Source organism: Eurytemora carolleeae, unplaced genomic scaffold, assembly GCF_000591075.1.
Source record: "Eurytemora carolleeae unplaced genomic scaffold, Eaff_2.0 scaffold934, whole genome shotgun sequence".
Classification (NCBI taxonomy): Eukaryota; Metazoa; Arthropoda; class Copepoda; order Calanoida; family Temoridae; genus Eurytemora; species Eurytemora carolleeae.
The window spans coordinates 97,142-117,151 of record NW_019396826.1 but is presented as its reverse complement, the minus strand read 5'-3'; the positions used below and the strand labels follow the sequence as shown (position 1 = coordinate 117,151).

General features: G+C 33.4%; 3 protein-coding genes across 7 annotated transcripts; all 3 read right to left on the bottom strand.

Annotated features, from left to right (window-relative positions):
• Nucleotides 1-52: 52 nt before the first annotated feature.
• Nucleotides 53-2,911, bottom strand: LOC111709112 (TP53-regulated inhibitor of apoptosis 1-B-like). Of its 2 annotated transcripts, none has more exons than XM_023482714.1 (4): nucleotides 2,850-2,911; nucleotides 1,654-1,741; nucleotides 795-886; nucleotides 53-159 (listed from the first exon to the last, which is right to left on the bottom strand). In XM_023482714.1, the coding sequence occupies exons 2-4, from the start codon at nucleotides 1,738-1,740 to the stop codon at nucleotides 78-80; spliced, it is 261 nt and encodes an 86-aa protein (XP_023338482.1). In that variant the 5' UTR covers nucleotide 1,741; nucleotides 2,850-2,911; the 3' UTR covers nucleotides 53-77. The 2 variants fall into 2 exon arrangements, with proteins under 2 accessions (XP_023338482.1, XP_023338481.1); XM_023482713.1 differs by having other exon boundaries at nucleotides 2,841-2,907.
• LOC111709109 (succinate--CoA ligase [ADP/GDP-forming] subunit alpha, mitochondrial-like) lies at nucleotides 2,901-12,632 on the bottom strand. The gene is made up of 12 exons (XM_023482711.1): nucleotides 12,587-12,632; nucleotides 11,845-11,923; nucleotides 10,108-10,199; nucleotides 8,341-8,391; nucleotides 7,829-7,976; nucleotides 6,900-6,991; nucleotides 6,677-6,719; nucleotides 6,379-6,518; nucleotides 5,421-5,525; nucleotides 4,792-4,866; nucleotides 4,136-4,270; nucleotides 2,901-3,378 (listed from the first exon to the last, which is right to left on the bottom strand). Exons 2-12 carry the CDS (start codon nucleotides 11,879-11,881, stop codon nucleotides 3,298-3,300), a joined length of 999 nt encoding a protein of 332 aa, XP_023338479.1. The 5' UTR covers nucleotides 11,882-11,923; nucleotides 12,587-12,632; the 3' UTR covers nucleotides 2,901-3,297.
• Nucleotides 12,628-19,856, bottom strand: LOC111709107 (RNA-binding protein lark-like). Of its 4 annotated transcripts, none has more exons than XM_023482706.1 (9): nucleotides 19,478-19,849; nucleotides 18,640-18,724; nucleotides 18,198-18,281; nucleotides 17,783-17,907; nucleotides 16,810-16,911; nucleotides 16,179-16,238; nucleotides 15,589-15,936; nucleotides 13,297-13,586; nucleotides 12,628-13,008 (listed from the first exon to the last, which is right to left on the bottom strand). In XM_023482706.1, the coding sequence occupies exons 1-8, from the start codon at nucleotides 19,762-19,764 to the stop codon at nucleotides 13,343-13,345; spliced, it is 1,335 nt and encodes a 444-aa protein (XP_023338474.1). In that variant the 5' UTR covers nucleotides 19,765-19,849; the 3' UTR covers nucleotides 12,628-13,008; nucleotides 13,297-13,342. The 4 variants fall into 4 exon arrangements, with proteins under 4 accessions (XP_023338474.1, XP_023338476.1, XP_023338475.1 ...); XM_023482708.1 differs by having other exon boundaries at nucleotides 12,628-12,768; nucleotides 13,531-13,586; nucleotides 19,478-19,841; XM_023482707.1 differs by lacking the exon at nucleotides 16,179-16,238 and having other exon boundaries at nucleotides 19,478-19,856.
• Nucleotides 19,857-20,010: the final 154 nt, after the last annotated feature.

The following is a 20,010-nucleotide window of genomic DNA, read 5'->3' as shown; positions in this document are numbered from 1 at the left end:
ACAATGTTCTAATTAAACTACAGGATAATTCACTTTAACAACTACAGTGTGAATAGTTCACTAGAGTTTATTGAGGATTAAGGTTGAGGACTCTCTGGTTTCTCTTGGTTAGGGGGCTGTTTCTCTTCACTTGTACCCAGAACTCTTTTGTCTATCTCACTGAAAAATAATTTTTTTAAATATGAAATTCAATGATGAATCAAATATCATATCTATGCTTTCAAAAATTCAAATTTCTGTGTAAATAGTGTTTTAAATATTTAGATTTTCTGGGAGGGGGGGAGGAAATTTAAAGTCTCGTTTTAACAAGATTCTTCCAAAGAATTAAAATTCAGACAAGTTGTAGGTAGGGTAAAATTTGTAAAAAAAAACGTGTATTTGTTGCTAATTATGTATAAAAAAGGCATGAATTTTCATTATCGGTATTTTTAATATCGAACTGGCAAAGAAACTGAGTTTTTGCAAAAACTAAGATTTTTTAAATTCCTATATCTCTGCAATCCGACGTGTTAAACCCTTAATATTAAAAACAATAATAATGTCAGATCAAATAATCTTAGTATGCCATATGAAAGTTTGCAAAGAATATTTTATTTTGAGACAAAAACTTAATTCCAAATCGTAAAAATTATGTATTTTTCAAACGAACTTGGAAAGTGAAGTCACTGCTGATCTGAAAACCTTAGAATTGGATACCCTTCAGCTCTGGTGAGATAACCTGACCCAACTCTACTCTAGGAGGATACGCCCCACCCCTCCCCCCACGTTAAAAATACGCCCCAGTAAGGTCCTACCTTAGGTTTATATTCTGTTTCTTGATGGCCTCTCTTACACAATCTCTGTAGAGGACAAATAGAGGTTTACACATATCATCATTAGTGTCCCCCTTAACATATTTATAAATAGAGGTTTACACATATCATCATTAGTGTCCCCCTCAACATATTTATAAATAGAGGTTTACACATATCATCATTCGTGTCCCCCTTAACATATTTATAAATAGAGGTTTACACACATCATCATTAATGTCCCCCTTAACATATTTATAAATAGAGATTTACACACATCATCATTCGTGTCCCCCTTAACATATTTATAAATAGTGATTTACACATATCATCATTAGTGTCCCCCTTAATAATAACATATTTAAGTTATTCCTGCTTTTAAAAAGAATTTCAAAAAAGTTTGTTTTTCTTTTAAAAAAGTTATGGTTTATTTTTTGTTATCCATTTTTGCCCTGTTCAATCAAAAAATGCATTTAGCGGTAAAAAAGCGTTGAAAAATAATTAACATTTTTTTGGAATTTTTAGGATTGTGGATTTGTGAATTTTTTTTTCAGGGGCTTAATACTGTAAAAGAGAAGAAATCCTTTAAGTAAATATTATTATTTTGACACGAAAAGAAAAATGTTAACCTACGCGTGCATTTATTTTTTAGATGGTCGGTAGGAAAAATGAAAAATTGGAAACCAAATGTAAAGTTTAATTCACATTTTTTAATTCTTTTTACAAAAACAAATATTTTTACCATCAACATTTTTTTCAGTTCAGTGAATTAAACCATAATACCGGGGAAAAGAAAATGTTTGGGGGGGGGGGGGTAGGATTCAAGAAAATATATAACCCTGCTATAAACCCTCCCCCTGACCTTTAAGAATTTCTCAGAGAACCATAGATTAAAGCAAGAATCGTACTTTTGCTTTAGAGTGTTGCACTCGGGATCCAAGCTGTTCATTCTGAAATATTAAAGGGAATGTAGACATAATTTCAAGTGACCCACCATATAAAGAATGTCTGATACACAACAGTACCATTTAAACCTTCATCTGAGCAAAATTGATTGATGATGAATTCCATTAACAATTGTGGTTTATTTTAAGCAGCAGAGATAAAGAATGAAATCAAAATAAAACAGTTTCTCGGAGAAAAATGACGACATTCTCCTAAATTTTACAGATCTTAAGAATACCATTGCGAATAGGACATAGCACCCCCTGTAAATGAAGGGTCCCCTAAAAATAAAACTTGAAGTAATTAGTTTTATTCTTTTTAAACCTGAATGTACACCCGTAGTTTTTGTTTTATCAGCGATATATGTAAAGATCAAACGGGAGTCAGATCAATATGTTAAAACCGCCTTCTATGTTTAATAAAATTGATTGTAAGGAAACACATGGTCGTCCACTTTATTCTCATCATGCATATACTGATTCTTTCTAGAGAGTTTTTTCTTTGAACTTAGGTCAACATTATTTGAGTCGCAAAAAATTAAGTTATCGGATTCATTTAATATTCAGCCCTCATTAACAAATCAAAATATGGAAGGAACCCAATTAGACCACTTTCTCGTTTCTTTTACAAAAATTGTTTAAGAAACTAGAGTGAATTTTCAACCATACTTTTAAACTGAGTGGAATGCTGAATGGGCGTTATTTTAAATGACCCACAAATTGAATAATTGCATTCCCTACTGACAGGGATATATTTTCCACCTTTATCTAAATAACAAGAAGAAAGCTGGTCTCGTTTTTACTTTATCAAGTTTTTATTCTCACAAGTGCAAGCACTGCAGTATTTAACAGAAAACCCACAATTGGAAATAGTTCTATAATATCCCTTAATAATGGCCTTCGGAGATATTTGGACACAGACATCAACATTAAATGTCAAATTTTCAGCTAGAGAACCGCTCGACTTCGTCAGGAAAAGGTTAATTAGGTACCGTCGTGAATCTACAATTCGCTGTTAATATTAGTCACTTCAAATCTAGCCATGTCTACGGTCCCATTAATGCATCAATATATCAATCCTAAGTACTTTTATCCTAAAGTATACCTGACTTACTTCTATTGTAGGAACACTAAGACAGGAAGGTTCAGAACATATTTTCTGAAATCTGATCAAAACTTTAAGAAATAATACTTTTAACTGAAACTGAGCATCAGATATAAATATGTAAACATTTTATTAAATAGCTTTTGATGACGAATACATTAAACTGGAACAGTATTATTAATCACACTTTAGTGCCAGGACACGGTAACCGTTGTATTTGCTTGGTTATTCTTTTATCACTGAAGATTTGTATCAGACGGAACAGATATTAAAAACAAGATCGGTTTATCAGGACAGTAGGATATGAAGATCTAGTCCTGTATAGGACCAAGAAATCCATATTTAGTCCTGTATAGGACCAAGAAATCCATATTTAGTCCTGTATAGGACCAAGATATCCAGATCAAGTCTTGTGTAGACCCAAGATACTCTTGTCCTGTAGAAAGTTAAGGACACTTTAAGCCAATCCCTTCTCCCTCATGCACTTGACAAGAGCAGTTCCCATTTGTGCAGGGCTAGCGGTAACAATAGCTCCAGCCTAAATAAATACATCAGTCAGAGGGAATATTCTAACAAACAGTATAAAGTATCATTATAATAACAATTAAAATTTAAGTTAGGAGTATTTGTTAAAAAAACGATTAAATGCAATTTGTCAAACAGATAAAAAATGTATTACCGATAAAGACAATAATATGGGAGAAGGGGGGGGGGGGCATGATTTTTGATGGAGAAAAAAGGCAGTTTTTTATTCTTTTCAATACTTTTTACCCAAAAATTCACTTATTTTCTCCAATTCAGTGAAAAAATATTTTTTGGGAAAATTTAATCCCCTCTATTAATAAGAGGCAATATATTAACTTCTTCTTCAAACTTTTATTGAAAAAACACAACGTAAATATATTTATAAAAAAATCACAGGGTTAACAGGGCAATATATTAACGATTGAGTAGAGACAAGTCGTTAGCGAACAATCAGCGGCAATCTGCTAGGGAGCGCTTTAGAGGCAGTATGTACACGAATTGGTTTAGGCAATTATTAAGTAGTCGGTCAGTTTAAGGCAATATGTAAACGAACCGTTAGGAGGCAATATGTTAAGGAACAGTTAAGGGACAGTATGTGCGTTAACGAAGAGTTCCGAGGCAATATGTAAGCAAAGTTTAGAGGCAATATACAAAGTTTAGAGGCAATATGTATGTTTAAGATAGGTTAGCATGTATCATGCCAAGAGGTAATATGTAAGCGACCAATTTAAGGCAATGTGTAATCAAACAATAGTGAAAAATCAGCTTACCGACTCTAGAGCTGCAATCTTGGTTCCTGCAGTTCCCTTCCCTCCTGAGATGATAGCTCCAGCATGACCCATCCTACGGCCGGGGGGAGCAGTCACTCCAGCAATGAAGGATACAACGGGCTTAGCGTTAGGCCCCTAAATACAAAATATTTGAAAAGTTTATCAAAAATTACTAAATTTCATGCGAGTTTGGATCAAATGTATAACGGAAAGAAGCCAAACTCGCGGAATCTGGACCATTCTAGGTAAGTAGTTTCACTATCCGTAGCAACTCAATTTAGCTTAAAGGGTCCGTGAGCGTAATTGCATGTGATCATCCGTGCAAAGATGGAAATGACCGGTTCACAACGCTACCCTTAATGGCTTTGTCTCATCAAGTATGGTAAAGTTATTTGTTAACAATTTTGAACACTGACCATTTTCAATTTTTTTTACAAAAGTGACTTGCAAATTTCAACTGGAGGGAAACATATTAGAAAAATCAAAATTAACCGTTGTTAAACCCAGAAAAACAACAATATCTTCAACATTATTGATCAAATAAAGGTTACAAGGGTGCCGTTGTGAATCGAAATAAGATACTTTAGCCCCCAGAAAAAAAATGAAATTCTGCTTAGAATTTCCTACAAAATGAAAAAGTAAAAAACGATGCTTACCGAGTTGACCTGCTTCAGGTATTCGGCGGCCTTCTCCTCGGCTTCTCCACCGATCTCTCCAATCATGATGATTCCCTGAAAACGAAAAAATAATATTTTCTGATATGATCATCGGTCTGTATTTTTAACCCTCCCCACGAAATAATTTTGAAGATTAAAAAAACCCTGAAAATTTGGATATAACTAGCAAGTTGCCTCTCCCACCCCCTCCGCTCTTTGATTGACAATTACAAAAATTTCGTTAATTTTTTTTAATTGGTTTAATAGTGATTTCTTGAAATGGAAGTGTGGATTGATTCATTGAGAGGTAAGCACCGAAGACGAGAAGTGATTTCTTGAGGAGGAGCGAAGGAGTGATTTTTTACGTTAGTAGCTAAAAGGGGAGTGATTTCTTGAAAGGAAAGCGCCTATAGTCGGGAGTAATTCCTTGTAATAAAAGAGAAAACTATTACTTGAAAGGGAAACGCCAAAAGGGAGACAGTAGTTTCTGGAGAGGGACAGGTCGACAGATGAGTTATTTTGTAATATAGATGGCTAAATAAGGAATCATAAGGAAGTGAAATCTGCAAGAGACCCCATTGTGGGTGTCGAAATAATTGCCGAATACCATCTTAAACGTTAGTTGTTACCTTAGTTTCTGGATCATTAACGAAGATCTCAAGGCAATCAATGAAGTTTGTTCCGTTGAAGGGATCTCCACCAATACCTATACACAGGGTCTGCCCCAAGCCAACCTAAACCAGAAACAATAATAAATAAGAATTATGACAATAACATTTGATCATTTTTTTATGATCCCGGCGTGTCACTTTTTGGTAACCTTCTCATGCAGCCTTAGTTCTAACCTAACAATGAAACGTTCCAATGCAAAAGATTTTAGTCTCCTGAGTCATTCCTCGACCACTGGGCCGAATACAAAAAATCCAAGAAAATCAAGAAATCAAGAAAAATATAAATATTTTCATACAAGATTTTACTGTACCAGTGATGTCTGGTGTACTACCTAATGTACTTCACCTGTGATGTCTGGTGTACTATCTTAGCTGTCTGGTGATGTCTGGTGTACTACCTAATGAATTGTACCTTTGATGTCTGGTGTACTATCTAGTGTACTGTACCAATGATGTCTGGTGTATTACCTAATGTACTGTACCTGTGATGTCTGGTGTACTATCTAGTGTACTGTACCAATGATGTATGTTGTACTACCTAATGTACTGTATTTGTGATGTCTGGTGTACTATCTAGTGTACTGTGCCAATGATGTTTGGTGTACTACCTAATGTACTGTACCTGTGATGTCTATTGTCTGATGTACTCCCTAATGTACTGTACCTGTGAAGTCTATTTTCTGGTGTACTGCCTAATTTACTGTACCTGTGATGTCTATTGTCTGGTGTACTACCTAATGAACTGTACCTGTGATGTTTATTGTCTGGTGTATTACCTAATGAACTGTACCTGTGATGTCTATTGTCTGGTGTACTACCTAATGTACTGTACCTGTGATGTCTATTGTCTGGTGTATTACCTAATGTACTGTACCTGTGATGTCTATTGTCTGGTGTACTACCTAATGTACTATACCTGTGATGTCTGGTGTACTGCCTCGTATGTGAGTGTACCAGATCTGCTGACGATACCAATACATCCTTGCTGGTGAATATGTCCAGGCATAATTCCAATCTTGCATTTACCAGGAGCAATAATTCCCGGGCAGTTGGGACCTAAAGCATTCATTCATCAGTATTGACAACAAAAATTTAAGGAATTTATTCATCAATATGTTTTGAGCTCGACTCTTATGTTAAAAATACACATATTATGATACTTATCTACATAAATACAATAGTAAATGGACTCCAATATAAAAATGGTATTTTACCGATAAGCCTGGACTTGCTCTGTCTGACCAAGGCGTGCTTCACCTAGAAACAAAAATAATAAAGTTTTGTCATTTCTTTAAAAGAGAGAAACTTCTTTTCGTAAATTGCAACAAAACAATTGTAAAAAAGGAAAAGCTTCAAAAATCAATTCTTAAGAATCTTCTGTATTTTTGAAAAAAAAAATAGTTTTTGTAAATACAATTATTTGTAAAGAAATGTTACCTTAACCATATCCTGCTGGGGAATACCTTCTGTAATACAGACAATCAATGGAACCTCAGCTTCCAGAGCTTCCATGATAGCGGCAGCAGCTCCTGGGGTATCATTATTATCATTATAATTATAATTATCATTATTATAATTATCATTATTATCATTATTATCATTATTATCATTATCATCATTATCATCATTATCATCATTATCATCATTATCATCATTATCATCATTATCATCATTATCATCATTATCTCATCATTATCATCATTATCATCATTATCATCATTATCATCATTATCATCATTATCATCATTATCATCATTATCATTATCATTATTATCATTATTATCACTATTATCATTATTGTAATTATAATTCTTTTCATTATTCAGCTTCTGGAGCTTCCATGATAGCGGCAGCTGCTCCTAGCATTATTATCATTATCATAATTCAGCTTTTAGAGCTTTCATAATAGCAGCCGCTCTTCACAACAACTGATATCATTAGTATTGTTATTTTAATTTAACTACAAACACCAAGATAATACAAGTTACCGTGTCGTCTGGACCCCGACCCACCTAACCAGAGTAGGTTGTTTTAATTGGCCGGCCCATAATTATTATTACATAATTAATTATCATAATGATGATAATGCATTTAGACCCTAACTATTCAATATTCATACATATAACAATGGTATACATTTTTGACATAAAAACAAGAGTTGTAATTTTTTTAAGATTATGAGATTCACATCTGGCACGCGTTCCTCTAAATTCGATTTTTTTAAGATTATGAGATTCACATCTGGCACGCGTTCCTCTAAATTAAATCTTTTTTTAAGCCTTTTCCTCTTAAAACTTTATCATTGAGAGAAAATTATTTTTGAAGGGAGAGGAGGTGGGACTGGGTGATTGATGAATATAATTAACCTGGAGGAGGAACATAAATAACAGTGGCATCTGGTTTAACTGCATCACTGGCCTCCTGTACTGAGTTGAAGACGGGTAGACCAAGATGTTCTTTACCTCCTTTACCAGGGGATACTCCTCCAACCATATTGGTTCCGTACTCAATAGCCTTAACACAGGGGGGTACAAATTGAATGAGAACTATTCTTTCCATCTTATTTAACTTTGCGCCCATCGTTTATTTCCATTTTTAAAGGTTGCTCTATCTGCGAACATTTTCTTTCGTACATTATAAAAAATAAACAAAACAAAAACAAAAATTCAGCGATTTTCACCCTGAATTTACGAAATTTTTAAAGCTCAACCCAACCAAACCCTGGACGCCCTACGACAATAAACGATCTTGAAATGACTAATTGACAAGGGTTGCAGGGTAATGTGGGTTGGATGCGGTGTTTGAAACATTCCTCATTCATGCGTTATTACTAATAACGTAACTAGAATGAATTTAAAAATGAACATAAAATAAAAACCTGTCTTGAGTGGAATGTTCCCTGCTTTCCAGTGAATCCCTGGCAGATCACCTAAAATATAATAATTAAATTGAATGACAGGAAAAATGAATTTTTCATTAATTGTTTGATTATAATGTGTTTGTGTGGTACAGCATAATATAAAAATATGATTGATTGAAAAAATTCGCATGTGCAGAAAAATAGAAAAGTATTATAAAAAACTATTTGAAGTTGCCCTTGGAGCTTCAAAAATGTCGCAACTTATTTTTTTTATTATTATTCTAAGAAAAATATTTTTATTGGTTTCTCCTGCTATTTTGCTTTGCATCAAAGTGTGCTCGAAAACAATGGTAAGCGTCTAGCGGCAAAGTTTTGTTTTATGGTAGGATTAAATTAGGGTTCAATTGAGTTAAAGGGTATTGCTAATAGAATTGAGTCGAGTTTACTACAATTAAAGTTAATTAACAGCGCAATTATTCAGATATTAACAGGGGTGTATATTTTTAATGAATTATGAAAACAAGACATCAAAAGGCACGTTATTAATCTTTTTGATACACTTTACCCTAAAAACTATTTGTTTTTCCCTGAAAAATAATTAATTTTCCCAAATTCAGCGAGAGAAAAATTTCTTTTCTATAATATGGGGGGGGGAATGATTTTTTAGGAAAATGTATACCCCTCCATTAATATCTAACGTTTACTGGTTTTCAAGATTCGACCATTTTTCTCAGTGCGAAACTTCATGCAAAGCTCTGAAAAGTGAACATTCTTCATTCCTACTATATACTTCAGATTTATTTTATCTTGGTGACCAACGATACAACATTAAAGCAATGGATGTTTTGGGTTCTTTACGAATCTTTCTATTCTATTTTGCTGAACTTTTGAATACAATTTGGGATATGAAAAAGAATCCCGGAACCCGAAGATGAGCGTTCTGAGACCTCCGAGGCCGGAGATATGGCTCCAGAAAGATTCCGATATTTCTAGATTTCGAGGACGGCCTCTCTATTTCAAATGGCTATAACTTTTATTGTTTTTTGAAGATGGCTCCAAAATTTATTTAGTTTTGAATAGGTAATCACAAGCCCATTATTCATTAAAATGTTATTCACAGGTCATAATTGCATTTCTTTATTTTCAGCCTCCGTTTGAAGATGTGAACCAATTCCGATTGTATTGATTTTTCTTATATATTTTTTTTACTGCCAAAAGGAAGGAATTGAAATTTTTTTTAAATGTGTATTTGTTCCTACTGAGGAGGAGACCTGATAATGTAATGTTAATTTAGATTTCAGAATATAACTAATAGTAGCTTTCTAGCAGTGCTCAGGATCCATTTAATTTTGATGCAGATCCGGATCCTGGATCCGCACTGGAAAAAATGGATCCGCTTTGAATCCGGATCCAGGTTATTTCTTTAAAATTTACTGAATTTTTTTAACAAGGCAGAATTTTAAAACTTTTGTCTTTTTTATTGATTATTTTTAAACTAAAACTTGATGAACCATTCAGAAATCAGGTTTCATAATCTCTATTTTTTTAATAGTTAAGATTTGGGGTTTGAGAGCATTTTTTTTTTTTTTTTTTCAGTTTTTGGTTTATATTTTCCCCTTACATCCGGATCCAGGTAACCAAAATCTTGCGGATCCGGATCTCAAGCACTGGTTTTAAGACTGTCCAGTTCCCTCTTTCCTTTATGACTTGATAGTTTTTGTTTATGAGTTGGTTCACTTCAATAATATTGTTCCTAACATTTCAGATCTTAGTCATTCTTTGTACCTTTGTGTTCTTGGTGAGCACCATGTTGGATCGACTTTTGGAATAACATGTTCGGACAGATCCAGCTCCAGCAGCTGTCTGGCTTCCAGTAGCTAGATATAAATAGAAATATATGTAGAGATATAAGGACTATCGGTAGCTAGATATATACAAATATTATGAATATAAAGACTACCAGTAGCTAGATATATACAAAATATAATTATTTTAAGGACTTCCAGTAGCTAGGTATAAACAAAATATACTGAATAAAAGGACTACAAGTAGCTAGATATAAATAAAACATAATAAATATAAGGACTACCAGTAGCTAGATAAAAACAAAATATATTGAAAATAAGGACTAACAGTCGCTAGATAATTACAAAATATACTAAATATTAGGACTACCAGTAGCTAGATATATACCAAATATACTAAATATAAGGACTACCAGTAGTTAGATATATACAAATATAATTAATACTAGGACTACCAGAAGCTAAAGTTAATACTTAATATAAGGACTAACAGTAGCTAAATATTTACCAAATATACAAGATTACCAAATATACAAGATATAAGAACTACCAGAAGCTAGAAATTAACAAAATATATTGAACATAAGGATAGCAGTAGCTAAAAATATCCAAAATATATTGAAGATAAAGACTACCAGTAGATAGATATATACCAAATAAACCAGAAGCTTTATGTATACAAAATATAATGAATGTAAGGACCACCAGTAGCTAAAAATATCCAAAATATATTGAATATAAAGACTACCAGTAGATAGATATATACCAAATATAACAGTAGCTTTATGTATACAAATTATAATGAATATAAGGACTACCAGCAGCTAGATATATACAAAATATACTGGATGTAAGGACCACCAGTAGGTAGAAATAAACAAAATATAATGATTATAAGGACTACCAGTAGATAGATATAACAATATATAGTGAATATAAGGACTACCAGTAGCTAGATATAAACAAGGTATAGTGAATATAAGGACTACCAGTAGCTAGATATATACAAATATAATTAATACTAGGACTACAAGAAGCTAGAGAAGAACAAAAACACAAAATATAATGAATATAAGGACTAACAGTAGGTAGATATATACCAATTATAATGAATATCAAGACTACCAATAGCTAGACATAGTTATATACGTATGCTGACTTTAAAAGTACTGCCATAATTTCTAAGAACCATACATTTAAGGTGGACAATGCCTGATTTACAACGGTACCCTTCAAACTTTGTCAGAGCAATAATATGAAAAATATCGTCATTTTTCTGGCCAATTCTGACAATACTTTAAATTACATCAAATAGATTGTTAACTTAGATTGTACAATCTGTACAATAGATGTCAACGTAGAATTTGTACATTCTCAGTACAGTGGGGGGGAGGACCCAGGGGGGAGGGGGGTCCAAAAATCGTTCTCTAGGACGGACCCAATGTTTCTCTGTTGCCACCTTTTGTACTAAATAAATCTGTTTGCGTGACCAGATACAAACATCACACGAAGAGTGGCATTTTATATGAAAATTAGTCGCTGAAATCAAATCATAATGGACTTACAAAAATCTGGAATCTGAAGCCCACTACTAGCGACCCGTTTTCTCCAAAAATCAGACAAGGTAATATTCGGACAACAGACTAATGGTCAAATTTAATTCACTTGATCTGATTTTAACGATATAAAAGCGATACAAAATTGGTTTAACACTTACCCAAAACACGGTTAAAGAGACGGATGGTGGCTGCCATGATTTTCTTTAGAAAATGAAACCTGTCAGTGGATCACGTGACCTGGCAGAAATAAAAATATTTGGTTTGGAAAACTGTACTTTGTCATCGTCCGCACAGGGTTTCCTGGATTTTCATAATAAATATGGAAATTATTTGGAGAAAAAATAGTTTATAAGGACCAAGTGAAGAGAAAGTAAAGAGTAAATATGTGTACACAGATGGAGGAAATAAAATATATTTTATGTTAGAAGAAAGTACAGGATGAAAATAAATAAAAGTTATCAAGTATAATAAAAATAAGGAATAGTTCAAACAAAAAAACTATAAAAATGTAAAAAACATAATAATGATCATAGAGTTATGAAAGTGAATGAATATAAAGCTAATTGCCAAATTATAAATTACGAATTTAAGAAGAAAGATAACTTAAGTGGTTCAAAGAGTACAAATAACGAATTACCATATGCCAATTCTAGTCATTAAATACCCTGCCAGTTTTTGTTTATTATTAAGTAATATTGAAAGTTCGATACTGTTTTTTTTGACCTACTGTACGATTCTGCTTAATTGAGTGAATTATGAAAAATTTAACACATTAAAACAATAGAAAGCTATGAAAAGAAAGTCGAAATATTTTGGGTTGTTTTAAACGTTAAATTTCAACAACCAATAAGAATGAAGAAAGAATATCCCCCGCCCCCCACAAGAGATATGTTAAATTACCTGAATTTGTCGGAGAAAAGTACACTTAGAAACAATTTATCTGAAATTAATTCAGTATAATTGCAACAAAACAGAAAGAATTTCAACAAAAAAAATAATTAAATAAACAACTTTTAAAATTATGGTGTAATTTAACACATTCTATAATACTGATTCAATATATCTTACAGTTTTGAGCAGTTCTGAAAACGTTTATTGCTAAGTTATAATATTATGTCTTCTGATTTGGTAAAAGCAGGAGGAGCCGAAGACTTTGTAATTTTTCATTAAAACGTTGAGAAGCGTACTCCGTGATTTATCTGGGGGCTATCCAGGGAGAGTTTCAGCACCTATTGGGACTAAAAATGACCTGTAATCTAGATTCCACTAATTAATAGCCCCTTGAGTACGTCTCTGAGAACGTTAACGCTGTTCCCTCTAGGCTAAGGTTATAATGCAAGGATAGTTAATTGCAGTTGTGTATACTCTGCGTTCTCTGAAAACAGTTCTCTCTGGGCGGAATTTGTAAACAAAAATAGATGCATCAGTGTTAGAATAGTATCTGAGGAGCATTAAATTTTGATAATTCCCATAATAGTTTCCTAGGACCAAAATATTTCATTGATTTTTTTATGTGAAAGATGGATCCCATGTCAGGCTACGTCTTGTGTTTATATTACCACACAGAGACAGTTCACTACAGTACAAAAGAACTCTCCTTGAATTATAACCTTGCTCCAAAGATGTATCAAAATACCCCTATTTACGTACACCAATTTAACGCACAAACAGATTTTTATATTCCTTAGATGGACAAAGGCCCAAAAATACTTTCCCATGAAGATCAAAGTTTGAAAGTATAAAAATGAACAAAAAAAATAAATTACTAAAAAAAGTAACGATAAAAAAGATATATTTATTGATGATTAAATCAAATGAAATTATTGACGGTAAGAAACGTTTTCCTGCTAGAACAATATTACTAGGATGCTGGTTGAAGGAGCTGGGTGTACTGGAATCCCTGGAATAATCGATTAGTTAAACAGGGAGATTTGAAATGGGTCCAAGTTCAGATATGTTCATTTCAAAAGTGTAAAAGACGGTTTAAAGATCCTCATTGATCTTTGAAATAATTCGCGACGCTCTAACCAACTTGTCCAATTATGATTATTAACCAAAAATTAAAAAATTCTTCCAATCCTGACATACTCAACATGTGGTGTGCACATTATGTGCTAACAGAATATTAACAATATTTCAGAATTTTGTTAATTAAATAGCACTCAAATTGTCTTAATATAAAAAATTTCTATCTTTTCTGGGTGAGTTGGGAAAAATAATGAAATTTTGAGTAAAAAATATTGCGAGTTTCAAAATTCCACCAGAAACCGCCGAAAATCAAATTTTTCTAATTTTTCATACAGGCAAATTTTTTTTTGTTACGTTATAATCTATACTTCCAAATTCCACTCCTCTCCGCGTACATACCTAACATAAGGAGGTGAAAATGTACACCAAATTTTCATAAGACCAATTAGGGTAAAAAAACAATACAATAATTTCCATGATTGGACAAGATACAGATCAAAAGCAACAGTTTCATTTTCTGCAGTGCTTCCAAGGGGAAGAATATCATCCAAAATGTTACTCTCAAATCCCAAATCTGATTTGTAGAATGGTTCATCAAGTCTCCGCATAAAAGTAAGCGAACAACAAAAATAATTTTAAACTTTTTTTCTAAAAAAAATCAGTAATTTTCAAAGAAATGTTCATTGTTCATGGCCTGGATACAGATCCATTTTTATCAGGGCGGATCCAGGATTCGGATCAAAATTAAATGGATCCTAAGCACAGCTTTCCTGAAAATTGAACCTTTTCTTACCAAAAACGTTACCAAAATACCTTTTCTGGAAAGCTTAAAAATCATGATGAATAATGAATCTTATTTTAATTTTCAAAAAAGAAAAAAATCTCGGGATTTTCATTTTCTGGTGTTAAAAATTTACAAGAAAAAATTGGGAGTTTCCAGGGAATGGGAGTAATCTTTAGAGTTTCAAATAAAAGATTAAAAAAAATAGGAATCCAAATTAAAAGCATTTTGCCTCTTTCAGTTAATTACCCCCTAAAGGAAATGCAAAATATATTCCCAACTGATTAAATTTAACAGAGTAACTGCTAATTTGTCAAAAATTAATGTCTTAATGCAAGTGATTCTTAATATATGCTTGCTTAACGGAAAAAAATAATCTGTGGAAGACAACAAAAATTATAATCGCATAAGAAGATTAGAACCGAATGAAAAATATTTTTTTTTATCAGGTTCTCTTACCGGAAGTCGGGGTTATCTTACCGGAAGTGATGACGGTTTGTCCAAAAACGCGCCGCGCTCCGCTCCACGTGTTCATCAACAAACATTCAACATGGAAAATGTTTAACCAAAGAATTTACATAGTTCTAAATCAAACTTGATACTAACAAATTTTTTATTGGGACGATAAGGAAATCAAAGTTGAACACACAGAAATTGCCTGAACATATATTCGGTGCGGGACAAGATAGAGGTTCACAAGAACAGTTTGATATTGCAAATCCACACAAATATTGAACAGGCCTAATATACAAATTTTTCACAAACTTATGTGTATTTAGTATTTACATATGAACGAAAATGCGATTGTTTACGGAATTTTTCGGCTTTTCGATGTAAGAATTCCGAGTCCTAACAACTCCATTTAATAGTAACCATCGTAGCCGCCGCCGGATCCGCCATAACCGCCGCTCCTTGCGCCATAATCATATCCGCCGCCGCCACCGCCGGCCCTGAATTCGGGGTTTTAATTATTCTTTTTAATGTAAACATTAACAGTGCAAGAAGGAATAAGTGCGGCAGGTTATTAGGGTTTCCAAACTCCCACTTCACACTGCACTTAGTCAGTAGATATTAAGATAAGAAGTAAATGAACCAATCCTTTAGATTGAATAATTGGAAACCCTTAAATGCTGTATTTTGTTCATATTCTCACCTGGCTGGGGATCTCCTGCTGTACATCTCCCCTCCTCCACCACCTCCCCGTCCTCCACCATAGCCTCCACCTCCACCCCGACCTCCTCCGTAGCCACCACCATAATCCCTCCGACTGTAGGAGTCTCTCATAGGTCCTCCACCTTGACGGGGTTCATAATCATCCTCAGCAAAACTTTGATATCCACGACCGTATCCTCCATCTCGAGGTGGGTAGGGAGCATTACGAGGTCCCCCTCGACCTCCTCTAGGTCCACCACGACCTCCTCTAGGTCCACCTCGACCCATGGGTGGTCCACGCATGTAGGGTGGGGGACCACCACGTCCTCCACGGAAACCTCCACGAAAGCTGAAATAATATAGTGTCGTTTTTCTGATAAACTAATGTTGACTAGCAAATTTAAAGCACTGAACTACTTGAGAGGAAAACAGTTTAAGACTTACATGCCCAATTCACAACAGTACCCGTAAAACCATTGTCTGGCTAAAATGAAATAATATTTTGAATCAGACACGCAACTCCATTAATGAAGGACCACAAAAAAGTACATTATTTTAACTGTTATATCATGAAAACAGAATAAATCCTACCCTGGAGGTCCCATCCCGTCCCAGGGGCATTCTTTAGACCAGTGTCCTCCCCTCCCGCACCTAGAAAAATACATATTGTAGTTACATAAATATTAGTTACGAAATACAGTGGGACCCATAAAAATATGAATATGTTGACCTCAAAATATTGTCCCAATAAACATAACACAGCCATTGTGCTGTTCACAAAATCCTATTTACAAAGAAATGTAAAGGAAAAGAAGAGTTACTATCCAAGAAAAAGTAAATATCAAAATGATAAAATGAAGTTCAAGAAAGAAATTTTCGGCGTAATTTCAAATGACTTAACATAGAATGTGTTGCATTGCCAAATCTGAACAATTATCTGGATAACAATGAGATAAGTATATCAATGTTAAAATAGTTCAATCCATCTAACAAAAAATTTAATTAGCTTCGTTCCTTGATTCTGCTGCATAAATCCGATAGAGAAACCGCAATTGAAAATAAATTTATTAACAGAAAACCAGGACATCTTAATAATTTTTTTAAATGGTTTAATGACAATTTTAATTGGGGTTGGATCCATTTGGATGGAAGGGCGCATGAATTCTCATCAACACTCGACAGTGCCTTAAGAAGAACTAATTAATAATAAATATATATTTACTTGAAGCATTGATCTCCATCCATCCCTGGTCTAGTTCTAACTCCACTAGTAGACAGCTGGACACGGATCTTGTTACCGTTTAGTTCATATCCGTTCAATTCCCTTTACATTTATTCAGTTTAATTCCCTTTTCATTTATACAGTTCAATTCCCTTTTCATTTATACAATTCAATTCCCTTTTCATTTATACAGTTCAATTCCCTTTTCATTTATACAGTTCAATTCCCTTTTCATTTATACAGTTTAATTAGTTTAATTTCCTTTTCATTTATACTGTTAATCATTAGAGGACAAAATAAGAGCAGTAATAAACAAAAACAAGTTTGATCCCTTTTTAAACCTTTTTAATTCATATGTTTGACTTCATTATTATGTATTTTAATAAATAAACATTTGAATCTTAGATTAGTTGAAATGAATATAATATCATTATTATTATTATCTCATTATTTCAGGAGGATTTTATAAGCCTTGAGAGAATATTTTTAAAACACGACTCGAACTAAAAGCTTTTTCCCCCGTGTTAAGTTACCTCCACCAAAATTAATTTACAAAAAGTCTAAATTTGTTTTCCCTTATTCGTTTTGGTTTATATGCACAATATCTCTAATATTAATCAACATCGTTTTTGCCCTACTAATTTTCGTCCCCATCATACACTGATAATAATTATTTCATAACTACTTTACAGGGAAATTAAGGTAATTTTACTTTACTTAGGGTTTTACACGTCGGTGAAACCCGTGGTTAAGTATAATTTTTAATTTCCCAAAAAAATAGTTGTATACAATTATATCGTTTTTGAGACGCAAATGCGCGATTTTTTTTCACAAAAACTACGCAGAGGGCTCATTATTTTACTTAATTGTCCGAAGGGACGTTATTTTTAATAACTAAACGTCCCTCTTTTGGCAGAATCATCGGTTGGTATTCATTAATGTTTGTCCAAAGGCAGTAAAATGTAATACTTACTTGATAATCTGGTTGGTTTTCCCCCTTCCGACGGATGCATCAATGTGGACGAATCCAAAGTTCTTTCCAGTCATAACATCAGCTTCAAGAACTTCACAGTAAGACTCAAACAGAGACCGTAATTGCTAGAAACAAATAGAATATTATAAAAACTATCACATGGGATGTTGCGTGATAAATAAATTAAAAAATTTGCTTTTATATACAAGGCTTAATAAAGTGAAGAAAAAAATTGGAATGAATGTTATATTTTTCCCCTTTACTCAAGACATTGCGCTGAGGATTTTGTAAATTGCATCTGTTGAAACTTATATATTTCTTAAAATATCCAAGCTTCTCTTTAATAATTTATAGTTAGAAGTAAATAGAAGGCGACAATATTTGATTTCAATTAATACAAGACTGTTAAATTTACCTCGTTTGTTGTTCCATCAGCAACATTTCCTATAAACATCTTCTGAGAAGGTTTCTTCGGTCCTTTACTCTCAGATTTCTCAACCTAGAATGGGAAGAGATAGTTAGTGTTAAGCAGATTAAATCAAAGATATCTTTAGTGGATAATGAATTGTGTGAAATAAAAGATAATTTTCAATCAAGAAGAAGAAATGTTTGATCAATGTTAACAGTTAGAAGTTGATTGGGCGTTGTCTTCGTTCAGTCTTAATTAAAACCATTTCTTAAACTAATTTCTAAGATTGTACAAAGTGGTCAACACCGAACGCTGAACTCTGAAGACTGACCATTTGACCAATAACACTGAACACTGAACTATGAAGACTGACCATTTGACCAATAACACTGTACACTGAACAGAGAACATTGAACACTGAAAAGTGAAAATTGAACACTGAACCTACCTTCATTGGTCTACCCTTAACTTCCCGACCATTAAGCTCTTTAATTGCAGTCTCAGCTGCCTCCTCAGTCTCCATGTGTACAAATCTTTAATAACAATAATAATGTCAGATTAAATATGTAGAATAAATCTACTATCCATTTCAAATTCAAATCCAAATTCAAATTAAATACTTTTCGCTTTTCAGAAAATCCTATTTCAGGTCATTTAATTAGAAAACATTGGGATGACACACGAAGAAGTGAAAGTAATAAAATCAAAAGGAGCATAGGTTCTCTGGGTGATGTGAACCCTTGTATTGAAATGCAAAAACATTTTTTGCTCTACTTGATGAACTTAGATGGAAGTGGTCTCGGGAAGCGTTTATATAATGTGGCGTTTTTAAAGGGTAGCATATTTATAGTATGACCCACCAAAATCAAGATTTTACCGAAAAACCGAAAATGACTTCCACTTGACGTAATGATCCGATCAACCTAAAATTTTCACAAAATGCTCATATTGGGCCACATCAAACATATAACCTATGCACCCCAATTTTTTTGTTTAACTCCATTCGTGTGTTATTATATGCCAGTAGTAATTTGTTTTTTCTCCCCGTTTTTTGGATGCCCGATTAAACCCTTCACCGACTTGACTCAAATATTTCAAAAAAAAATAAATTCAGTGGGTTGACTTTACAGCGAGCGTTTAGTTTCCATGTAAATCTGGGTTCCCAAGCTAGTTCCATAATTGTATTTGAAAATATCCCAACATCCTACCCGTAAAATTATCTTATACAGAAGTCTACGGCCATAAAGATAACCTTGAATGAATGGCGGGGAGGGGGGTAAACTTACCCATAATTCCTAATAATCTCGCACTCAGTCACGGTTCCATATTCAGCAAACAACGGTCTAACATCGTCGTTGGTTACAAGGTTTCCGTCCGGAAGGTTTCCGATAAAAAGCTTCACCATTTTATGTTCCTTGACTCTCTGAAAATATAGTTTTATTGAAAATGAATTTAAAGAGATCCTCACCTGAAGCAATAGAATACTCCTCTCGCACCCTAAATATATATTTTTAAAGACAAACATGATTTTGCTCAATCGCTTGAACTTCACATGAAAATTCGAATGTTTCATGTTTCAAAATTTTAAACGATGCCTTAAACAGGAGAGAAAAATCGATGAAAAACTATTTCAATGTGGTACTTTTAAATCTTTACAATCACAAAGCTTAAATGTTTTATTTTACCATGCAATTGGCATCTCTGTATAATTGTATATATGTATATATTTCTTCTTTATCTGTCTGTTTGTATCCATAAACGTCAAAACGGTTAAACCATTCCGGGCCCAAATTTCTTGTGGTTATATGGCGGACGAAAT